The 22538-nt window shown below is 41.2% G+C and overlaps 1 protein-coding gene and 1 long non-coding RNA gene across 2 annotated transcripts in view; one reads left to right on the top strand and one right to left on the bottom strand.

Annotated features, from left to right (window-relative positions):
• The first annotated feature begins 640 nt into the window (after window positions 1-640).
• Window positions 641-22538, top strand: part of LOC132397483 (protein APCDD1-like) — a 40699-nt gene continuing 18801 nt past the window's right edge. The window contains exons 1-3 of the mRNA XM_059976316.1: window positions 641-1714; window positions 14083-14263; window positions 17636-18167. Of these exons, the coding sequence (XP_059832299.1) occupies window positions 1651-1714; window positions 14083-14263; window positions 17636-18167 (777 nt within the window). The 5' untranslated portion in view covers window positions 641-1650. The remainder of the gene's footprint in view (window positions 1715-14082; window positions 14264-17635; window positions 18168-22538) is intronic.
• The window catches only part of LOC132397538 (uncharacterized), a 29428-nt gene continuing 17690 nt past the window's right edge, over window positions 10801-22538 (bottom strand). Inside the window, exon 4 of the long non-coding RNA XR_009513388.1 lies at window positions 10801-12756. This is a non-coding gene — a long non-coding RNA (uncharacterized LOC132397538). The remainder of the gene's footprint in view (window positions 12757-22538) is intronic.

The following is a 22538-nucleotide window of genomic DNA, read 5'->3' as shown; positions in this document are numbered from 1 at the left end:
ATTACTTGCTGATCGTTATTAGATAGATAGATAGATACTTTATTCATCGCCAAGGGGAAATTCTTTTTGTATTTCCACAGTTTTGCACATTGATTTACACTCAGCTGCTGAGGTCTCTCATTGATTCCATTATTTGAATTATTGGGAATGCCCATAATAAAATGAATCTCATGGTGATCTTTTGATAGTAAATTTATTTTGAACTTTGAACTTCAGGGGTGACCATCAACAGCAGCAGAATAACTATGCCCTAAATCACACAGGGTAAAATTGATCCAGATCTCACCCCTGCACACACGTGCCATCCCGTCTTTCATGCTCACGCTGATAATAAGGATTGTATTAACAGACTGAACTGAAATCATTTTATTATATTTGATCCTCTAAGAAGTTATAATCACGTACTTTGACTCCCCATTACACAATGCCTCCCTTGTAAAACTCCGTCCTTGTCAACCCCCTCCTTGTCTCTCTCTGACCTACAGAAATCTGCTCCTCCAGATCTGACCAGATCATGGTTTTAATTGCTCTACCACTGGCTTCTTGCCAAGTGTCGGTTCCAACCACGGCTCCTTGAAGATACACTGTAAACCTCTTCAGCCATGCTTTTGGTGACCGTCCGCTTATTAATTTGTACATTCCTGCTCATTGATTAGAGAAGCATGTTGTTGCTCGTTAAAGGCGCTGCAGATGAGTTTATTAGCTCCGTGAACAATGCCATTTATTGTTGATATGAAGCTTATACCAACGCATGAGAATAATAAATGCACCAACGAATATCAATGTAAGTTTGTCGCTGCAATTTAGTATCAGGTGAACAGATCATTGTTTGTTTTATTCGGAGTGTGTTAAAGTAGCAAGTATAATTTGCTGTCTGAGCAAGTATAAGGCAGCGACTTGTAAACTAATTTCCCTTCCCCGTCTAAAGCGAAAACTCACTTTGAAGAGATGGTTCATTTATCAAGAAGTACCTAGAGGGGACGTTTTGGGAGGGGCGTGGACGTGATCTTCCTCTGCACCGACAGAGGTTGGAAGCTCTTAAAAACCAATAAAAGAACACTCTTATTTGTTCCTGAGACGCCGGAACGAGGGTCATAAACGCATCCCTTTGAAGCGGCGCCGAAGAAGCCGCGAGTCTCCACCTCCCGACCCGCAGCCAGTGTTGATGCGCTGGGGAACACAGAGGCCTCCCGCACCACGGCGGGTATACTCGCTGGCAAACTGGGCAGCCCAGCAGAGTAGCAGCGAGCCCGCGAAGAATTCGCACGGTTCCCGGTGTCTCTGCAAGTGGTGCTTCTAACGAGGACACTTTTGTACAAAGCAAAGAGGGTGGGGCGAGTTCTTAAACCCCTTACATCATACAGAGAAAGTTTCTCGAAACGTTTCTTTTGAACATCCGCACAGTCTTATCTCAACGAACTCGCGCGGACTGGAAAGAGATCATCGCAGTAAACAAGCTGAGAGTCAGCCTGCGAAAGGGGGCATTCTCGCGTCCTCTTGGGTGCCTGCTAGCCTCACACGCCGATGCGAACTAAACTTGCTCTTCACGAGTCTGTCTCAAGGCGGTTCAAAGCGGGGCCTTGATTCGAGAACTGAATCAGTTGGGCGGACAGAGTTTCAGCGGAGTTTGTGGTGTGTGTCCGAAGGGAAATGGTGGCTTTACACCTCCTGAAAGCAGCCTTCTCTTACCTGGTACTGACACTATTCTTTCCTGGTGAGTTATCCATCAGTCTGTGTGTGTGTGTGTGTGTGTGTGTGTGTGTGTGTATGTGTGTGTGTGTGTGTGTGTGTGTGTGTGTGTGTGTGTGTGTGTGTGTGTGTGTGTGTGTGTGTGTGTGTGTGTGTATGTGTGTGTGTGTGTGTGTGTGTGTGTGTGTGTGTGTGTGTGTGTGTGTGTGTGTGTGTGTGTGGTTTACGCACATAGATATAAACTTACTGCTCAACACTGTGCATCAACATTAATAGACCTGTTGATAACAAGAAACTACAGATGCTAGAATCTGGAGCAACAAAATGCTGGAGGAACTCAGCGGGTCGGGCAGCATCTGTAGAGGTAAAGGATTCGCCAGCACTCAGGGTCAAGACCATGCAACAGGACACCTCTCTTTTTTTCCCAAAAACGATGCAAGCTGCCGGAGGAACTTAGCAAGACAGGCAGCATCTATGAGGAGAGTGGACAGCTGGCGTTTCGGGTCCACACTCTGTTAAAATGCTGTAATAACCGCATCATAATAATTCGTTGAGGGTTTAATTATATATTCTGTCCAAGTGGGATTGGATTCAGTGGCATTGGGACAGTGAGAGTTCTCAGTGAAACGCTGTATCCCAGGTTGTTGTAGGTCTTAGTGGTGGCCGCGTCTGGCAATTAGTGTGCTTTCTTCACGGATCATTCATCTTAGCGGTAGTCCCCGCGAGTTTCGGTGCGCCGGCCGAACCGTCAGGATCGCACGGCGGGCACAGATTGGAAAGCTCGGCGCAGAACATCAAAGTGGCGAGGAGCAGGTCAATAAATTCATGGCTAAATGTGAAGGTCATTGGTACGGGGACTTTGTTTCTGAAAAAAATATATAGTTTATATTACCTTTCCGAATCCCTGCTGAAATGAAGTTACTCAGGAAGTTCTCTTCCGCATTATTTATTTATTTGTATTATTGTTACAGTATTTTTATGTCTTGCACAGCGCTGCTGCGAATTTCACGACATATATCAGTGCTAATAACCCTGTTTCTGAAGTTATTTTTAAATGTACTTAAATATGTTGAGCGCAGATTCTAAAGAGTCGGCATTTTATTTAGCAAGTTCCAGATGTTGGGAGAGTCCAGTACCAGAGGGCATGGATTGAGAATAAGAGGTCAGTTATTTAAAACAGAGTTGAGGAAGAGCTTCTTCTCCCAGAGAGTTGTGGAGGTGTGGAATGCACTGCCTCGGAAGACGGTGGAGGCCAAGTCTCTGGATGCTTTCAAGAAGGAGCTGGATAGATATCTGATGGATAGGGGAATCAAGGGATATGGGGACAAGGCAGGGACTGGGTATTGATAGTGAATGATCAGCCATGATCTCAGAATGGCGGTGCAGACTCGAGGGGCCGAATGGTCTACTTCTGTACCTATTGTCTATTGTCTATAAAAGTTGGAGATCTGTTGGTTAAACCGCACCATTACTTTACCCAGCGGCCGATTATCAATGTCGTGCCTCTTTCATTCACTTAACGAAGCGCCGCGGCATCCAGGACAGACAACCCTCCTTAGCATGACAGATTTCAATACAGGGCACTGGAAGTTCTACCGGGATACTAGCAGCGAGTCACTGGGGTTCGCACTTCATCTGTTTGATATGATAAATCATATCTCTCTCTCCCGACCTACATTGAGGATGATGAAAAGAATGCACAGTTTCTGACTTGGTTCGCTCGGTCCCAGAGCAAGGTGCGGCAAGACGGCCCACGCAACGGTCCTTTAACGATTCTGGGTAAATCCAACCCCCGGTGGAAAGTTTAAAGATGTGCTGGATAAGCTTTTTTTTACACATGTGCCTGGAACGGGCAGCCGGGTTAGTGGTGGAAACAGATAGGATAATGGATTTAAGTTGCTTTCTGATAGATGTGGATATGGAGTATATGCAGACAGAACAGATTTAGTTTAATTTGACATCATGTTCGGCGCAAACATCGTGGGCCATAGGACCTATCCTTTCCTAGATTCTACGTAAAATTTAACTGGCTTTATTGTGCACAAGTGCACAAAATAGTTCATTGAATAATCATCTCTTTCATGGATACAGTTGAGAAAGCTTTCAGTGGGATGATATTAGCTGTGCAAGGAAAATAATGAACAGTTTCTCATAAACTCCACCACTTGAATTTTAATTAGGTCTTCAGTTCAGTTGGCAGTCCCCTGCTGTTTGTCCCTAGACAGATTATTTGTGCATTAATGTCCCTGACCAGATATCAGGAAACTGGACTGGTGCCAGCAGAGACTGATTTCCTGGGACCTGCTCTATCTCCATAAATAAGTGCATCTTTTTTTAATATAAACCTGACTCTGGAGCACTGACCCACCCTTACCAATCTCCCAGCCCCCTCACTTCTAACTCCATCCTGCCTTGTTCCCCATTTGTTCCTCTCTTGGATGGATTAGTACGTGAAGCAGTTCTAGAATGAACAGTGAAAATAGAGTAGGGCTGTGTGTATGTGGTGTTGCCTGGTGAGAATCAGAATCAGGTTTATTATCACTGACGTACCTCGAGAAACTTGTTGTTTTGTGGCAGCAGTACAGTGCAGGCATAACTAAATATTATAACTTGCAATGAAAAAATAATAAATAGCACAGAGAGGAATAGTAAGGTCGCGTCCACGGACCATTCGGAAATCTGAAGGCAGAGGGAAGAAACTGTTTTTAAAACATTGAGTGTCTCTTCGAGTTCCTGTACCTCCTCCCTGGATGGTAGTACTGAGGAGAAGGAATGATGAGATAGGAGTTGGGAATGTGTGTGATCTCTGCTAAGCTGTGTTTAGCCCTTGGAGGAAATGGGAGTAAAGTACTAATGTGGGGTTTCAAACTGAAACATTGACAGTTACTTTCATCCCATAGGATTCACCTGACCTGCCAAGTAGATTGCTCCAGTTTCCAGTATCTGCATTCTTTTGTGTCTCCTCAGAAGAATCGGGATGGGGACACTCTATGTTGATGCTTTTTTAATGTGTTTGAGCTATCTGTTGTGATATGTGCTTAACGAAGCCAGGCTCCATTCTGTCTCCAGCCATATCCAGGTCATCCACTCACATCCAACATTCAGAGAATATCACCTCAACACAAGCACAAATCTTTGCTTCTGCTACAATCCAAATGCATATTGGACAGCACAGTATCAGAGCTGGTAGAGTCACTGATGAGAGCTGGGTTCTATTGTGGCCTTTAGTGTGATGTCTGTGTCCACATAGATCTCCTCTGGATACTCGTGTTTTCAGCCACATCCCAAAGTAAATTAATTGGCCACTGTGAAACATCCCTGGTGTGTAAGAGTGGTGGACCCTGCTGCGAGTTGAAGGAGACAGGGAGACAATAAAAATGAAATTGCTTTACATAGTGGACAGTTAATGGTCAGCATGGAATTGATGGGCTGAAGGGCCGGGTTCCTACTATATTTTTCTAAGGCTCTAAGTTGCACACATTGAATAAAGGTTAATCCCAAAGCACTTCATGAAAATGCCAACAAAACAGCAAGCATTGAGTGTAAGTACTATCATTGCATTTTATTACTTCAGGTGAATTAGAACCCTAAGGCACATGAGGCTCAGCAAAATAATGCTCTCCATATGATTCTTCTTTCTACATCTCTGGAGGCAGCGATGAAGGAGTCATGGCAAAAAAGTGTTGCTAAAGGGACGAAGGAAATGTCTTTATTCGGGCTGTTGCAATACTCTACCAGTGGGAGGTTGGTTGTGACAGAAATCATTAGGGAAGAGGATAAATATTGAGGCAGAATGTTTTGCTGGGAGAGTCAGGGAAGTGGAATTAGGCTTGGATAATTCCATCAAAGTGCAGCTAAACACAGAGCTGAATGATTTCCTTCTGTGCCAACTGCCTTCATGGTTCTGAGTAAAATATTTGATAATCCATTTAATAAATGTGAAATTGATGCTAGCAGTTTAACATAAGTTCAGTCTAGCTGAAATCCTTTAGCTGACATATATAGACCAGAGAGAATTCACACTTCTATGACCCATATACCCATCAATCATATTTAGAAGCAGAGAGCCACTTCTCTCCAATTATTTTAGGTGAGGTGAAGCAAGTTTCAATTTTGCTCAAGGCTCTAGTGGTTCCTTTGATTCATTTTAAAAGTCGGTTTGCTGCTACACTGAATTTACAACCCATGCATGTCAAACTAAAGCTGTGTGAGATTGCAGTCTCCAGAGAATTTCACTTCACTTTGCTCTATGCTCCACCTTGTGACTGCAAGTTCAGCATTGGTAAACTTGCACTTTAACCATATCTTAACTAATGCATTGAGCAGTTGCAAACAATTACAGAGCTAATGAGTGGAAGGTGAGTAGGACCTTGGAAGCAGTCTTTTTCAGGATTCATTCAATGTAATTGAGCTTCACTGAAAGTAATCTAGCAGTGAGAGTAGTTCCAATGAGTCATATTGAGATTAATAGTTTTCAGCTAAATAAACATATTATCACGAAACAATTTATAAACCCAAATAACATCAGTTTTTGTCCTGAACCTGTCCTTCCCATCTCTCTATAGAACCCCAGTTTGTATGATACTTCATTGACAGGAGATTTGATTAATTTCTGAATGACTCATCTTTAGATAGGTTTATTTATTGAACATTGGAGTTGTTGATACATGTTTGAATACCAGTCTAGTTGATGGCCTCTTCATTTGGGAGTGGAGGTACATTATCATTACTGAGGATAAGACTTGCCTTGTTCCCATTATGGATTGTATGAAACACTGCGATGAGAGAATTACTGTTTACAATGGGTTCAACAAAGCCTCAGTAAATATTAGCAAGGGCTGTATCACCCTTTGGCATCTCAGTATCAAAATTATATTCAACCAAAGATGCTGGAAATCCTGATGAAATACTAGAAATATTTGACAAAGCAGCAGATCGGAAGAGAAGGAAATTTAAAAGTTTTAGGCGATGACTTTTTCATTTCTGATGAAATGTTCAAACCACAAACACAACAGCTGCTGCCTGACCTGCTGAGTATCATTAGCATTTTCTTTTAATGTTGAGTTAATGAGTTAAAATGTCTACTGCACCTCCAGCCCAATGAGATTCTTTGGTTCTTATTCCTCTGATAATTGCATCAAGGTCATTTGCATGTTACTCGAGAACTTCCATTAAAGCATTAAAGGCATTGTTACTGGCCGGAAAGTCTTATGTTCAAAATGTAACAATGAGTTTGTACAAGACTTGGGCCAAGAGTACTGTAATCACAAACAGAAGGAAATCTGCAGATGCTGGAAATCCAAAAGGCTGCAGGACCTCAGCAGGCCAGTCAGTATCTATGGAAAAAAGTACAGTCGCTGTTTCAGACCGAGACCATTTGTCAAGAGTACTCTTTGCAGGATCACATTCAGTACTGGTGGAGAGCTATTGAGGTTATAAAGACACTACCAATAAATAAGTTGATGCCTAATGTGATCAAACTGTCATAAGGTGGGTGTTGGGAGTGGACCCAAATGCAAGGCATAGACACTGAAGTACTAGGAACGGGGCTGGGTGTGTCAAGGAAGCAAGGGAAGTGGGGAAGAAATGACGCTGGATAAGACACAGGCCCTGGACGAGACTAAGATACAGGGCCTGGACTAGGACTAGACTAGAAAAGTGGAACCTGGGCAAGGACTCCGAGCCAGAGACTGGACAGGGATCCAGAACGCGGACTTCACAGACCAGATCATGACAGTACTGGTCTATTCCCATGTGATAACTTCGTTTCTTGACTGCTTAGAACTGTTAGTTCCAAGTTCAGCTCCAGTTTCAAGATATTCCATGAAAACTCCGTCTCCATGTTCAGACTCCTCCTGTTTGCTGTTCAACATTCATGTCTGCGCCAGCATCCCCAACTCAATCTCTGTGACTGTGTCCTGCACTTGGGTTCTCCGCAGTCGCTCCGTGCAACACAAACGTAATCATGAAGACAAAGTAACTCCATTGATGGGTGGTCTAAAACTTGAGGATACAAATGAGGCAAGCTGAGAAATAATTTCTTAACCTAGGGCGTGGTTGTCAGCACTGAGACTCACAACACTCGAACTGGCAAGGCATAATAAGTGCTGTTAAACAAGCAAGTGCTGGCAAATTGAATTAGTAGAAGTGGGTACTTTAAATGTCAGGATAGACATGGTGGGCCAAATTTATTATCAAAGTACAACAGTGAGATTCATTTTCTTGCAGGCATACTCAATAAATCCAATAACCATAATAGAACCAATGAAAGACTCCACCAATAGGACAGACAACCAGTGTGCAAGTACAAAAAGAAAGTAATAATAATAAATAAGCAATAAATTGGTTAAAAAGGAACACACATAAAATGCTGGAGGAACTCAGCAGGCCAGGCAGCGTCTATGAAAAAGGGTTCAGTCGACATCTTGGCCTGAAACCTCGACTGTACTCTTTTCCATAGATGCTGCCTGACCTGCTGAGTTCCTCCAGCATTTTGTGTGTGTTGCTCGGATTTCCAGCATCTGCAGATTTTTTCTTGTTTTTTTGCTTAAACTTTATAACCCAGTAACAACATTGAAATATGAGGCTAGTTCTCTTTAACATAAGGGTATTTGTCAAGTGTTTGAAATGCTGAATAGATGGGATAGGGCTGATTGAAGCAGACGGGTTCTGCTAGTTCAGAATCTAGACTGAGCAAGCAGATCCAAAAGGGGCTTAGAGCAAAAAGCAGAAAAGACACCATTGCCTCAAAGGTTGTGGAATTCAGTGTTAGTGATTGAAGCAAAATTAATATCAATTTTGTCAACATTAACTGTGCCAGAGGAGGGAAAAGGATAAAGTCCTGTGTAAGGTTGAAAAAGAAAACAGAATATAATATTGTAGCTACGCAGTGCAGTGCAGGACCACGACAGGATAGATTGAGAGATCAAGAATTCTAGCATCAGCCCAACAATTCCTAAAAGCCTTTGAATGTCTGTCAGGAAATGACTGGGCAAATGGAAAGCAGCGGAAATTATTTCAACCTCTTGAACCGGAAAATCATTCAGCTTGACTCTTGCTGCCCCAGCCCACCAGATATCACCTTCTTCCCTCTGGCCTTCAGTATCAACGAGGCAGAGAGGTCCTGTCCCCTCAGTTTCATTAAACGTATTGGTGCAATGGAGGAAATTCCTGACTGACCTGTTTAATGGTAAAAATCATTGTGAGGATTTTATCTTCACTTCTGCACCTGGCAATCAGCTAGTTTCAATTGAGTGACAAGCCTGTGGGTAAGCTGCTATTTGTAATGTATTGTACATCATTTACCTAGTTGAACTTGGAAAAAAAGTTTATTATGTTGCACTTCTGCCTCAAGTTACATGACTGCTTTGAAACACACTCCACTCTGTGGCCTATGAAGGGTTAATGTTAATTGCCTTCTATTATACTCCAGTTTTTCTTGGCTGGCTCAGAATAAGCGCCACGGCATCAGTGATGCACTACTAGCTCGCACAATCAAATAACTGGACTTGAACAGAACAGCCATTGTATGGCAGGATTTGAAGTGAAATGCTGCTGAGATTATTTCACTACATGCTGTCAGAAAACACGGCAGCACATATTATTGCAAAATTAGGCGTGGCCACATTGTTGCTGCAGAGCATCTCCGAACAGGTAAAAAATTATAATTTTTTTTCTTAAATTGCAGTTAAAGCAATCTTAATCTAGCTGCTGTAATAAGTGAGTAGGACAGTGCAGTCAATTTTAACCTCTCAGTCACTCCACCCTTGTGCTGAAACACTTGTGTAATAATAAAGTCGATCAAGAATCCGGATTCATTATCTCAGCTTGCAATAATGCCTCCAGAGCTGCTGCCTGACTCCCTGAGCTCCTCCAGCAGCTTGATTCTTGCTCCAGATCCTGGCATATGCATTTGACACATTTTGGCAGTGCGGTGATGCAGCTGGTAGAGGTTCTGTCTCACAGCCCCAACATTCCAGGTTCGATCCAGATTTCAGGCATTATCTCTGTGGAGTTTGCACGTTCTCCCTTTGTCTGTGACAGTTCACCAGAGCCTCTACTTCCTCAGGAGGCTAAAGAAATTGGCGCATCCCTTTCGAGTATCATCACTCTTTACGAGTGATTGACCATAGAAAGCATCTATCTAGGTGCATCGTGGCTGGTCTGACACTACTCTTTTTGGGACTAAAGAGACTTGAGGAACTCAGCAGGCTAGGCAGCATATATGGGAAGAGAATAAACGGTCAATGTTTTGGGCCGAGACCTTTCTCAGAATGTCTGTTTACTCTTTTCCATAGATGCTGCCTGGCCTGCTGAGTCCCTCCAGAATTTGATGTGTATTGCTTTGACTTCCAGCACCTGCAGATTTTCTTTTGTTTGTGAAAGAATATAGAACTAGGCTCAAGGACAGCTTCTACCCACTGTTATAAGACTGTTGAATAGTTCCCTAGTATGATGAGTTGGAATCTTGACCTCACAACTATCTCATTATGATATTGCACCTTATTGTTTGGTGGCACTTTCTCTGTAGCTGTTACACTTTATTCTGTATTATTGTTTTACCTTGTTCTACTTCGATGCCCTGTGTAATGATCTGATCTGTAACACAATATGCAAGACAAGCTTTTCTCTGTACCTCAATACATGTGACAAGAATAAACCAATTCCAATTCCACCAAGTGCCTTGCTTTCCTCCCACAGCCCAATGGCATGCAATTTGTTAGGTTAATTCTTCCCACTGTGATTGAGGGATACATCCATTGTCAATCATCCACACCTTCTGGGCCATGCCATCTTTTCACAGCTACCATCAGGCAGGAGGTACAGAAGCTTGACGTTCCACACCACCAACTTCAGGAACAGCTACATTGCTTCAACTATTCAGTTCTTGGACCAACCATTGTAGTGTAAAGTGGTTACCATATTGTGCAAATGATTAGGGGCAGGTATTTCCTTGTGGTAAGAATGAAGACAACCAGTTAAGTAAGTCATTAAGGCGCTAGCCAGGCAGTGTTACAGAGGTGTTTGGGGATAAGGTCAGCTGAGGATAATTAGTTTAGGCATTGAGACCAATATCAGTTATCAGGGTGCTTTCAATGGTAACTTAGAAAAGAAGCAACAGGCAAGTTCATCTGGGGAGAAAGCATTTCCTTTCTGAGCTCAAATGAAGGCAAGTGTGTTACTAGAATCAGAATCAGGTTTATTATCACTGACGTCATGAAATTTGTTGTGTTGCAGCAGCAGTACAGTGCAAGACATAAAAAAAACTATGCTACATTAAGAAGTTTATAATAAATAAGTAGTGTAAAAACAGAGTACAGTCGGCCCTCCTTATCCGCAGGTTCCACAAGTGTGGATTCAACCAACCGCAGATCAGGAAAACCTGGAAATTCTCTCTCCAGCACTTGTTGTTTGAGATTGTACAGACTATATTTTCTTGTCATTTTTCCCTAAACAATACAGTATAACAACTATTTACACAGCATTTGCATTGTATTAGGTATTGTAAGTAATCTAGAGATGATTTAAAAGTACAGGCAGTCCCTGGGTTATGAACGAATTCTGTTCCTGAGTCCGTCTTTAAGTCAGATTTGAAGTCAGAACAGGTATATCCGGTATTATTTAGCCTCAGTTAGTAAAACGTTTGTCTTAGTATATAGTATATATTTTACCTTTCTATGCATATAAAACACTTAAGAAACATACGTATTTCAATAATTAAACCACTGCGTTGCTTAGTAATAATTGTAGCTTTCATCAGGGCAGGGCCTTTCAAATGCTCCATTAAAAATTTTCCAAATTGTTGACCGATGTAGCCTAATACTTTTCCAATGACTGATGGTGTTCCACCTCTTTCCAATCGCTTTATTACTTTCACTTTATTTTCAATCGTGATCGTGATTACTTTCGTGGACAGAAACACTGCGGATTCAGAACTGAGCCAGGTCCTAAAGTCCACCGCACCACACAGGTTAAATAAGGTCCGGGATTCCACTGGTCCTAAAGACCATAGGATTGAGACAGTTTAAATAAGGGTCTTGAGCATCCACGTTTTTTGGTATCCACGGGGGGTCCCGGAACCAATCCTCCGCAGATAAGGAGGGCCGACTGTACAATCGTGAGGTAGCTTTCAGAATTCTGATGGCAGAGGGAAAGAAGCTGCTCCGAAAACATTGGGTGTGTGTCTTCTGGCTCCTGTACCTTTTCCCTGATGGCACTAATTAGAAAAATTAATCTATCAAAAATTAATTCCATTCCCAGGCTCATTGTAATTGGGGGATACTGTGATATCCCATTTGATGTAATCCAAGTGGTTGCTCTTTTTGAGGTCCTCACCATCTTTCTGGATAAAGCAGCTCACTGATAGGCAAACCCATCAATCACACCGAACAATTACTTCCTTCACTGCTGGTGCAAAGTGATTGCAGTGTGTGCCATATACACAATACACTGTTGTAACTTGCCTAAGCTTCTCCCACAACTCCAAACCCAGCTTTTCCACCAACAAGGTCAAGAGGAACAGCTTTATGGGAACTCTGCCACCTGCAGATCAATCTGTGAACTGCATCCCATCGCCAGTCCTTTGTGATCAGGTCAGGAATGCAGTGGTTCCATTGGTTATTAGGGGTGGATAACAAATGCTGATCTTGCAAACAACACCCACGTCTAAGCAAAGATAACGCTGGACAACAATTTTTTTTCAGAAGTGTTGCTTCCTCATAATTTTTTTTTGCTTATGATAGACCATTTGAAGCTGAACTCAAATATAATTTCAGATTGTAACATGTAGGATCTTGGAGAAACAAAAAATTAACTTTTATTGAATATAATGCATTTAATTACATAACGACACTGACACTTTGCAATAGTTCAACTAAGCTAAAAATGTTTCGTGATGGTTTTCTTGGTACTCAGTGTCTCGGGCTTCTCGCTTGAGTGTCCAGCAATAATCAGACAGCATTGATGGATTCCAGTTGTCCTGATACAATTTCTCCATGACCACAATGTCTTGGTGAAGCCATTCACTGTGCTTATCACTGACAGCACCGAGATCTGCAGGGAAGAAGTCTAAATGGGAATGTAGAAAATGAATCTTTAGGGACATGTTGCACTTCATGGTCTTGTATGCTTGAAGCATGTTGTCAACCAGCTGCACGTAATCTCGTGCTCTATAGTTGCCAAGAAAATTTTCAACAACATCCTTGAATGTCTTCCATGCAACTTTCTCAGGTCCCAATAGAAGGTCTCCAATTTGCCTGTCTTTGATAATCTGTTTGGTTTTTGGACCAACAAAAACGCCTTCCTTAATGGCATCAGTTATTCTGGGAAACCTCTTTCTCAAATATTGAAATTCTTTATGGAAATTTACAGCCTTTCTAAAACCTTTCCTGCCATGCAGCATCCACCATGCCTAAGCATGCCTGAACATGATAAACAAATTTTTCAGTTTACATTGTGGGCAACATTTTAATTAACTTGCATTATGAATTGAAATGACAAATAAAGGCGGTTTAAAAAATTGGTGCGTGATAGAGAAATTTCATGGTGATTGTCATGATCAGCAGCCCAAAATCCATAAGATACACCCAAAAGTATTTAAGAAGCAAAATTTTTGTTGTCCAGTGTAATATATAAAAGGTTACAAAAAACTCAGCAGATTAACCAGCAGGTTGGACCAGAAATGTTAACTCTGTTTTCCTTTTTTTTACAGCAACTGCCTGGCTTGTTGAGCATTTTCAGTATTTTCTATTTTTATTTCAGATTTGCAACAGTTTTGTTATAGTGCTTATTGAGTCAACTAAAGAGATTTTTCTTAAGAATATACTTAAATAGCAGAATTTTAATTACATAGCTTTTAATACACTTGTTTATTTCCAAATCATATATGAAGAAAGATATTAAGGATATATGTCTTACTAATGGGATTGAGTTCTTTGGGGAGATAACAGAATGAGGAAGGGAGGATGGAAGATGTCAATGTTAGTAAGATATTTGATAAGGTCATGCATGATAGACTGATCCACAAGGTTACAGCACAAAGGAGTAACTGCAGGAAAGTATTGCTGGGGTAAAAGGTCAGTCATGATTTTTCTTATTTCTAAACACATGTTTTAAAAGTCCAGTAGTTTAGAGTAAAAAAAAAGTGGCTCCTACAACTTGAAACTGAAGATCTTGAAAATTGGCTAGATTAAGGAGATTGTGGCACCAAATCATTCTATTTGTGAATGGTTTGTGGCATTCTTTATTACATTTGTAAACTTGAATTGATTCCTGGAATTTCTTCCCATGATTCCCCATGGAGTGCATATTAAGGAATTCAATCAAGAGGTCAGTATTTGCCGTGTTTAGCCTGGGTTCACTTCTGTTGATCTGTTGTATTGTGTTTCTTTCCAGAACTGTATGATGCTTCATCTCTACACTACTCAGAGGGAGCGCTCAACAAACCCATTGAGAAGATCCTTGGGAAGTTTAGCAAAGATTTTCAATGTCACCATATGTTAAAGCACCTGTACAATGGAGCTAGGATCACTGTACAAATGCCACCCCAAGTGGAGAGCCACTGGGTCTCCACAAGGTGAGTAAACACCAATTACAGCCCAAGTTGATAATGTTTATATGAAAATCTGATGATCAAGTATTTCTGCTAAGTGAATGAATATTACGGTCCTTTTCCATTCACGATCCATTTTATTTCTAGAGGGTTAACAAAAACATAATCTTGTCCCCAAGCACTGTCCATTATCTCTATCATCAATTACTTCCTCCATTGGTCCTGTAAATATCTAAATATATTGTATCTCTCTCTTTTAGCATCCCCTCAGAATGTTGCCTTTAATTCTCCTTATTCTTTTATTTACAATACTCGTAAGCTGTTGAGCATCTGTTTTTCTTACCCTTTACAGTCATTTAAGTCTTAAAATTACATGCAGCTTTTGAAGATTTTGCACTAACTCTTTCAAACTTGTTGATTTGAATGCATAGCCTTTCATCCAATTTAGAATAATTCAGAATAGCTTAGAACCTGGCCAGCATTATACGGATGTTCAGTTAGTGGGATCACTCACTATTTATCGTGCAGCTCAGGTTATACAAAGCTACCTGTGCCTGGATTTATGTTGTTTGTGCCAGATTTAGCCCTCTTGACTCAGAAGCTTTTTGAGTTAAAATCTCTTCAGACATCTCTCAAAAAATCTAGACTGACAGCTCTCTGTTGGCAATACCAGCCGACTGCAGGCTAGGGCAAGACTCTCTTCCTGAGAAATGTTCATTAACACAAAGAGTTCCCAAGTCAGAAACATGACCTTGAACCAATTTCCTACATGGCAGAAGATGCCTGCAGCCCCACAGTGGGTGGTCTTTCAAACGCTTGCTTACCTCTGAACATAAAATATCCAGTTGCTATTTTGAAGATAGAGGGTGAGTTATCCTGGTTAATATTTGTCTCTTAGCCAATACCAATATTATCAGATTTGCCATTTTCAAGTAATTAATGTGTGCAAATTGGCTACTACGTTCATAGCACTTCAGTTCTGTGTACACAAATTATTCATGGGCTTTAAGGTGCTTTAAATTGGTCAATGCATGTCTTATTATTTATTTTTTACTAAAATCCTACTCTAACAATGTAAGTCCGAATACCTTCTGTTGAAGTAACTGTCAGTTATTTTCTGTGCAACCATTTAATTGTCCATCACCAAATTCCTCCCTGACCTTTTTCAGCAGAGGAACAAATTCACGGAGAAAGGAAGTTTATAAAGGCCACATAAAAAAGTTTGTTCACTAGCATTTGCCCTTTTTTGTGTTCCCTGGTATTTTCAGTTATCAATAAAATGAAAAGAACTGTACAACTGACAACTTTACTAGTACACAAAGAATTCCCTGAGTAAATAAAAGTACAGAAGTCAGTCTCCTTGCTACATAACACCACCTATTAAGAGACAGAAGGGACTACTGAGGGGGTGTAGAATTTATTTAGGTAAAATATGCAGGTGGGAAGCAAAATCAAAAGTCAAGTTTAATGCAGACAAATATAAACTATCAATGCTCAGAAACATCATTTTGCATCAAACATATTCGTAGATGAATGAGCTCAAGGCACCATTTTGAAACACTGGAGAGTTAGCTCTGGAGTTCTGCTTAATACAAATTCTCTGTCAAGCCTACTGGAAATAAAACAGATCATCTGGTGCTTTTGGTGCTTGTGGGAATCTGATGTGTTGCAATTTTACAATGGGGCGACACTTCATTTAGAAGAACCTTACTGACTGATGACCACATTGGGAACATCTATGAGTTTGTCAACTATATCCAAGCAGATTATAATAAATTACATAAAATACGTTAGAAAGCTTATTAAACTTGACAGTCCTCCAATCAGACCACAAGCTGCAGCCAGAAGTTCTGATCGAAACAATTAATGTTCTTGTGTAAATCTGTGATGACTTGAGTTATTAAAATAGAATTGTGGCACCTAATAGGTGACCCTAGAGCTAAGGAAAAAGTAAAATAGAATGCTTCACTACAGGAAGATAAAGGGGATTATGGATGTCCAGTCCATATACAGCTCCATACCCTACCATGAAGGTTTCAAAGCTCTCCGTTTCTTTCTGGACACCAGGCCCAATCAGTTCTCCTCCACCACCATTCTCCACTGTCTAGCAGAATTTGTCCTCACTCTTAATAATTTCTCCTTTGACTCCTCCCACTTCCTTCAAACAAAAGGTGTAGCAGTTCCATAAGGTCTGGGGACCTTTTATCGAGTACTTTCGTAACCTTCCTCTTGACTAGGGTTTTTTTTTCTTTTCGGTCCCTTGCTTTCAGCTCCTTTTTTTTCTGGTAGAAGGCATTATTACCCTCTGTTGCTGAGTGTCTTCACAGTCTGGGAGCTTGGCTGTCCTGACTTATACTCTCTATATTGTGTTGTGGTTGGTCTGGAGTTGCTGTTGTTTTTTCTTGTGTTGTGGGGCTTGGGGAGGACACTAAGCTTACTTGTCTTTAATTTAGGTGCTTTTTTTTGCTAAATCCTCTTCCTTTGTAGCATATTGTTATTGTATGCTTAATTTTGCACTGTTTTAATATTCCTCATTGGGATTTGGGGTTTTTAATTTGTAAAATGTTTTGAAAAACTAATAAAAAAATTTAAAAAAACAACAAAAGGTGAAACCATGGGCACTCGCATGGGTCCCAGCTATGCCTGCCATCTTGTGAACAGTCTGTGTTCCAAGTCTACACTGATGTCCGTCCCCACTCTTCCTACACTACATCAATTACTGCATTGGTGCTGCTTCCTGCACCAATGCTGAGCTCATTGACTTTATTAACTTTGCCTCTAACTTCCACCCTGCCATCAAATTTACCTTGTCCATTTCTGACACCTCCCTCTACTTTCTTCATCTCACTGTCTCTATCTCTGGAGACAGCTTATCTACTGATCTCTACTGTAAACCCACAGACTCTCACAGCTACCTGGACTATGTTAACAGTAAAAACGACATCCCCTTCTCTCATTTCCTCCGCAGTTGCTCTCAGGATGAGGCCTTTCATTCCAGAATGAAGGAGATGTCCTCCTCCTTCAAAAGGAGCTTCCCTTCCTCCACCATCAATGCTGCCCTCAACCACAACTCTTCCATTTCATGTATGTCTGCTTTTACCCCATCCTCCTGCCAGCCTACCAGGGATAGGGCTCCTCTTTTCCTAACCTACCAACCCAACAACCTCTGCATCCACCACATAATTCTCCAGAATTTCCACCATCTCAAACGGGTGATTGTTTGCTGGAAAGTAATGATATAATAACAGATTATATGTGAACGGCACCGATGACAGATTTTTGTGACTTCTTACTAATTTTTATCTAAACATCCCATGCTGAAAAGATTGGAAATAGTGTTGCAAAACTAAGTATTATAGCTTTATTGTGAAGCTAATTAAATATCTCTGTCCACAGCTGTGAGGTAAGACCTGGCCCAGAATTCATTACCAGATCCTATAGATTTTACTCCAATAATACCTTCAAAGCTTATCAGTTTAATTACGGAGACAATCACTGTACGCAACCAACCTACACACTGGTGATCATGGGAAATCTCCGACTGCGCCAGGCTTCCTGGATCATTCGAGGGGCAACTGAAGCAGACTATCAACTCCACAGGGTCCAGGTCATCTGCCACAGTAAGCAGAAGGCAGAGGAACTGAGCCACAGGTTGAACAGGTCGTGCCCGGGTTTCTTGCCAGGACAGAAGACATGGGAGCCCAACGTGCGATATGACCTGGAGGGTGAGGAAGGTGGCTGCGATTGTTTCCGAGCTCTGAATTTTGCCATGCATGAACTGCAGCTCCTTCGGGTGGAAAAGCAACACCTCCACCACAATCCCGAGCAAGTGGTGCAAGAGTTGTTCCTGGGGGACATCCACACTAACTGGTCGCAGAGGATGTACAGCCGACCCTCCAGCTACCAGCCCCCACTGCAGGACGCTAAGGTAAATCTCGCTTCCTGGTAACATTCAAAGCAGGTAATGCTGGAAACCAGATCTCTAAGATAGAAATAAATCTTTAAAAACCATTGGCACTCAAAGTGATTCCAAAATACATCATGAAAAGTTAGCTTCCTTAGATGTTTTTCTTCAGTTTCAAATATTAGAGCAAAGATTTGGAATGCCTTAATGTGGCACTACCATGAAGTAAGTGTCAGGTCTGATTAGCATAAGGCAGGTGAGGTCGTGGCAGAGGTGGAGTGAGAGAGGAGGCAGCAGGTCAAGGGGGCTGGGGGAGGGAAGGAAATGAGGAGGACGGGAGGTGGAAGGATTTGAGGGAGTGCAGGATGTGGGGGAAATGGAAAATCAGTAACAATATGTGGGTGTTCTATTATGAGTCAGTCTTGTCCACTAGTACAAAGTGATTGCCTCCATGAACAGACCTTTCCTTCATACGTCAGTCATCTTCTGTACTTTCAAAGGTACCTCTCAGCTTTATACTCCTTCCAGCACCAGCACCACCCAGCTCCATCTGCACATTCCATTTGTTACCGTGACCAAATATTCAATATATGGCAAAAGTTGATGTGTTTGTCCAAATGATTTGTACTTGATTAATACTGTAATATCTCTGATTTATTTCAGTAAGTTCTAGTTTCTGATTAACGCATCAAATGTTGCCAATTAAATGAATCTATTGAATTATCAGGAATCTCTCAATTTCCAACTCTGCCAGTGTTGTCCCAGGGTATAGCATTCCACTACAAGGACATTCCTTACTTACTTTTCTATTCTTAAACAGTTAGGTGCCAATTTTTTACTTTAATACAGTGCATTGTGGTTTAAGGATCATATTAGGTGAATATTAACTGAAGTTCAGCAGCATTAATCATGTAGATTCTGTCACCAGTCAAAGGATTTCTGCTGCTCACATGAATAAGCATTTCGACGTTTGCTCATCAGATTCCATGCTAATGATCCTTTAAGATGTCTGGTGCCTAAGGACAGCAGCAAATTGTAATTGTGGTCAGATTAACATCTCAGAAAGCACCTCCCAAACCCATGATTCCCAGCACCTACAGTGAGAACAGCAGGTAGATGGGAAGACCACCACCTCACAATCACACTCCATCCTACCTAGGAATGCCCCTAATCATCACTGGGTCAAACCCCGAAGCTCTCTGCCTGCGAGAGCAGCCGTACCACAAGGACTCCAGCCCTTCAAGAAGGCAGATCTCCATCTGCATCTCGTTGCGACTGATATTTCCAGGGGCACCTTTAATTTATAATTGAATTGGAAAAATCCATTATGTGAGACACATGGAGCAAGAAAGTTGGAGCAAAAAAACTGCAGATGCTGGAAATGATAAAAAAATAGAAATAGGAAACAAAAACGCTCAGATCAGGCAGCATCAATGTGGAGAAAAACAGAAACAACATTCAAAGATCACTCATCAGAACTGGAAAAGAAAACGGCAAGCATGTTTTAATTTACAGAGAGGGAAAGGGAGGCAGCAGGGAGAATGTGTTTGACTGGATCAATGTTACTGATATAACATTACATTTATAAACAGAAGAGGGAAAAGAACGTACTTAAGCAGAATAGCACAGCCACAACTGTGATAACAAGGAAAAGTGTAATAATCTGAAATAGTTAAACTTATTGTTCTGTCTCAAGCATTGTAACATGCCCAGATAGAAGATAATGTGTTGGTCCTTGAGCTTATATTAAATACCACTTAAAACTGCAGAAGGTCAAATAGGGAGTTCAAATGGGTGACTGGAAGCCCAATTTCACAGACAAAACAGTGGTAAGTAATAATCGAATTCACACTCTGCCCTTCAATGCAGTGGAGCCCATAGTGTAACACAATATGCAGTTGGAGGGGTAGGTGCTGCATGGAGATGAGTGAGTGGACAAGTCAGTCCCCTCAGAAGGATGAAAGAGGAAGATGTGTGTGGTGAAACCATATTGCATTCAGTGTTCCTGGAGTGACCAGAGAAGTTGACTTATTTACTAGGCATTCCCTTTCAGCCTCTGAGGTGGCACTAGGCTTCCAGTCCTCTGTCACTTAGTTCTGCTCTGACCTCTCTTCAGGCTCCTATGTTGTGGCTCTGGCAATGCCCAGTATGGACTTGGGAATCAACAACTCAACTCACAGCTGGGCATGTTGATAACTTCATAATTCAATTTTGAATGTAACAATTTCAAGCAAACCTTTTCTTGCTTGCCAAAGATGGAAGACCAGGAATAGGCTATTCAGCCCATTAAGTCTGCACTGCTATTCAATCATGGCTAATTTTTTTCAACCCCACTCTCCACCATCTCTTTGTAATCCTTTAATCCCAAAAAGGAAGCTATCAATCTCTGTTGTAAATACAGCCAATGACTTGGACTCCACATCCTTCTGTAGCAATGAATGCCACAGATTCACTACCCTCCTCATCTAAGTTTTAAAGGATCATCTTTTTGACTTTTTATTTTTCATTCTTCATGGCTGTTAACTTTTGTATCAATTTTTTGCTTTTATCTCTTCTGCTCCCCAACCAAATGTTTTCAAAGTAATTGTAACTTTGTGCCTTATCCTGTGCATCCCTCTGTTCTCTCCACCTCGCCCTCTCTGAAACTTAAAGTATGCTGGTTTTCTTACCAATCCAGTTCTAATGAAGAGTCATGGATCTCAGATATGAATTCCACTTCCTTCTCCACAGAGGCTGCCTGCCCTGCTGAGCATATTTAGCATCTTCTGTTCTGTTTCCGAACAGGAAAATCCTAAGTTCCTTGCCTGGCATATAACTGAGCTGAATCTGGGTTTGTCTGGGAATCATTGAATGGACTGGGGATTCATTAATATTTCTCTTGTTAGAAATGTGTGATACATAAACAAAGAAACGTACATCTGTGGATTCTTTCTGTCAACGTCAGTTATACATTCAACAACTGAGCAAGAATTCTGCTTTGAATCTCTATAACAAATATTTGATTTGGCTTATGGATTTCCTGCAAACGCAAACATTATGCCATCTGATTTCCAACTCTAGTGTAGAACCTCAAGCTAATACAAAGCCTTTTATCTTGATTGAAGTCCAGCAAGTTAACAACACTACATGACATTTTAGCACACTAAAGGCCCTGAGAGATTTCCTTAGCAAAGCTCCATGCCCCAATGCAGTTGCCTTGTCCTTATTTTAAAGGGAGTGATAATTAATTTATGGGATGTGAGCAGACATTTATTGCCTGTCTTTTAAAATGAGAGGGTAATAGAGTCATTTCAGAGGATACATAAGAATCAACCACATTGTTAAGGATCTGGTGTCATCTACAGGCAATCTGGGTGAGGGACTGAGATCTCCTGGGCTGACTAGCTTTTTTCTAATTATTTATATATATTGTTCACTGACAATCATCTTAACAATAAATAATCTACTAAAGTGTTCTGAAGCTGAAACACTAACTTATAATTAACAATCAACCTTTTGATCTCCCAGAAGGATAGTATTATGATAAAATGACGATACTAAATATCTAATGATGATCCAGAGAGATAAGTTTACAACCCTACACTACAGCTGGGTATTTTAATTCCCATAATTAAATCTGGAGTTAAAAGGTGGGTGTGCAAAACCCATTTGCTTCATTCATGTCCTTTATGGAATCTGCTACCCTTACATTGTCCAGAATATCATACGTATATGTGACCTTAGACACAGCACAGCGATTTGCTTAACAAGCTGTTCAGTTTGAGACCTATTATGGATATTTAATAAGGAGGTTTGTCCCACCTCTTCTTACCCTTTCCTTACATGCTTAATTTTCCTAGATCTAGACAGATGCAGCCTTTGCCCACCTTTGGTGACAGAGCTTTTAAACTTTGCCCTTTCCCTTTGGAACTCCCAGTCAAATGTCCAATGTTTAAATGTTACAGTCCTCAAAACCACTTTTTAGAATCTGGCATTTGTTTACCATGGCCACATATACTGAAATGCAGTGAAAAAGTTTTGCTTTGTGTGCCATATATAGGTACATTGTGATTCTAAAGTAAATCAGAATACAAATTGTTGTGTTGCTGTTACGGAGGAAGCGCAAAGCAGCTGCAACGACGATGAGGTGGAAGGGAGATCAAGATTTCACCTTTTAACAAATGAAAGGTTAATTCAAGTGTCTGATAACAGCAGGATGGGAGCTGTCCTTGAGATGAGTGGCTCGTGCTTTCAGGATTTTGTATCTGCCTGACAGGAGAGGGTAGAAGAGGGAATAGCCAGGGTGGAAAAGGGTCCTTAATTATGTTGGCTGTTTCCCCAATACATATGTAGTTTAGATGGAGTAAATGGAGGGCAGCCTTGTTTATATGATTGAGTGAGTTCTATTACAACTTC

Source organism: Hypanus sabinus, chromosome 1, assembly GCF_030144855.1.
Source record: "Hypanus sabinus isolate sHypSab1 chromosome 1, sHypSab1.hap1, whole genome shotgun sequence".
Classification (NCBI taxonomy): domain Eukaryota; kingdom Metazoa; phylum Chordata; class Chondrichthyes; order Myliobatiformes; family Dasyatidae; genus Hypanus; species Hypanus sabinus.
Note: the sequence above shows the minus strand (reverse complement) of the source record. Positions and strands in the feature narration are given on the sequence as shown.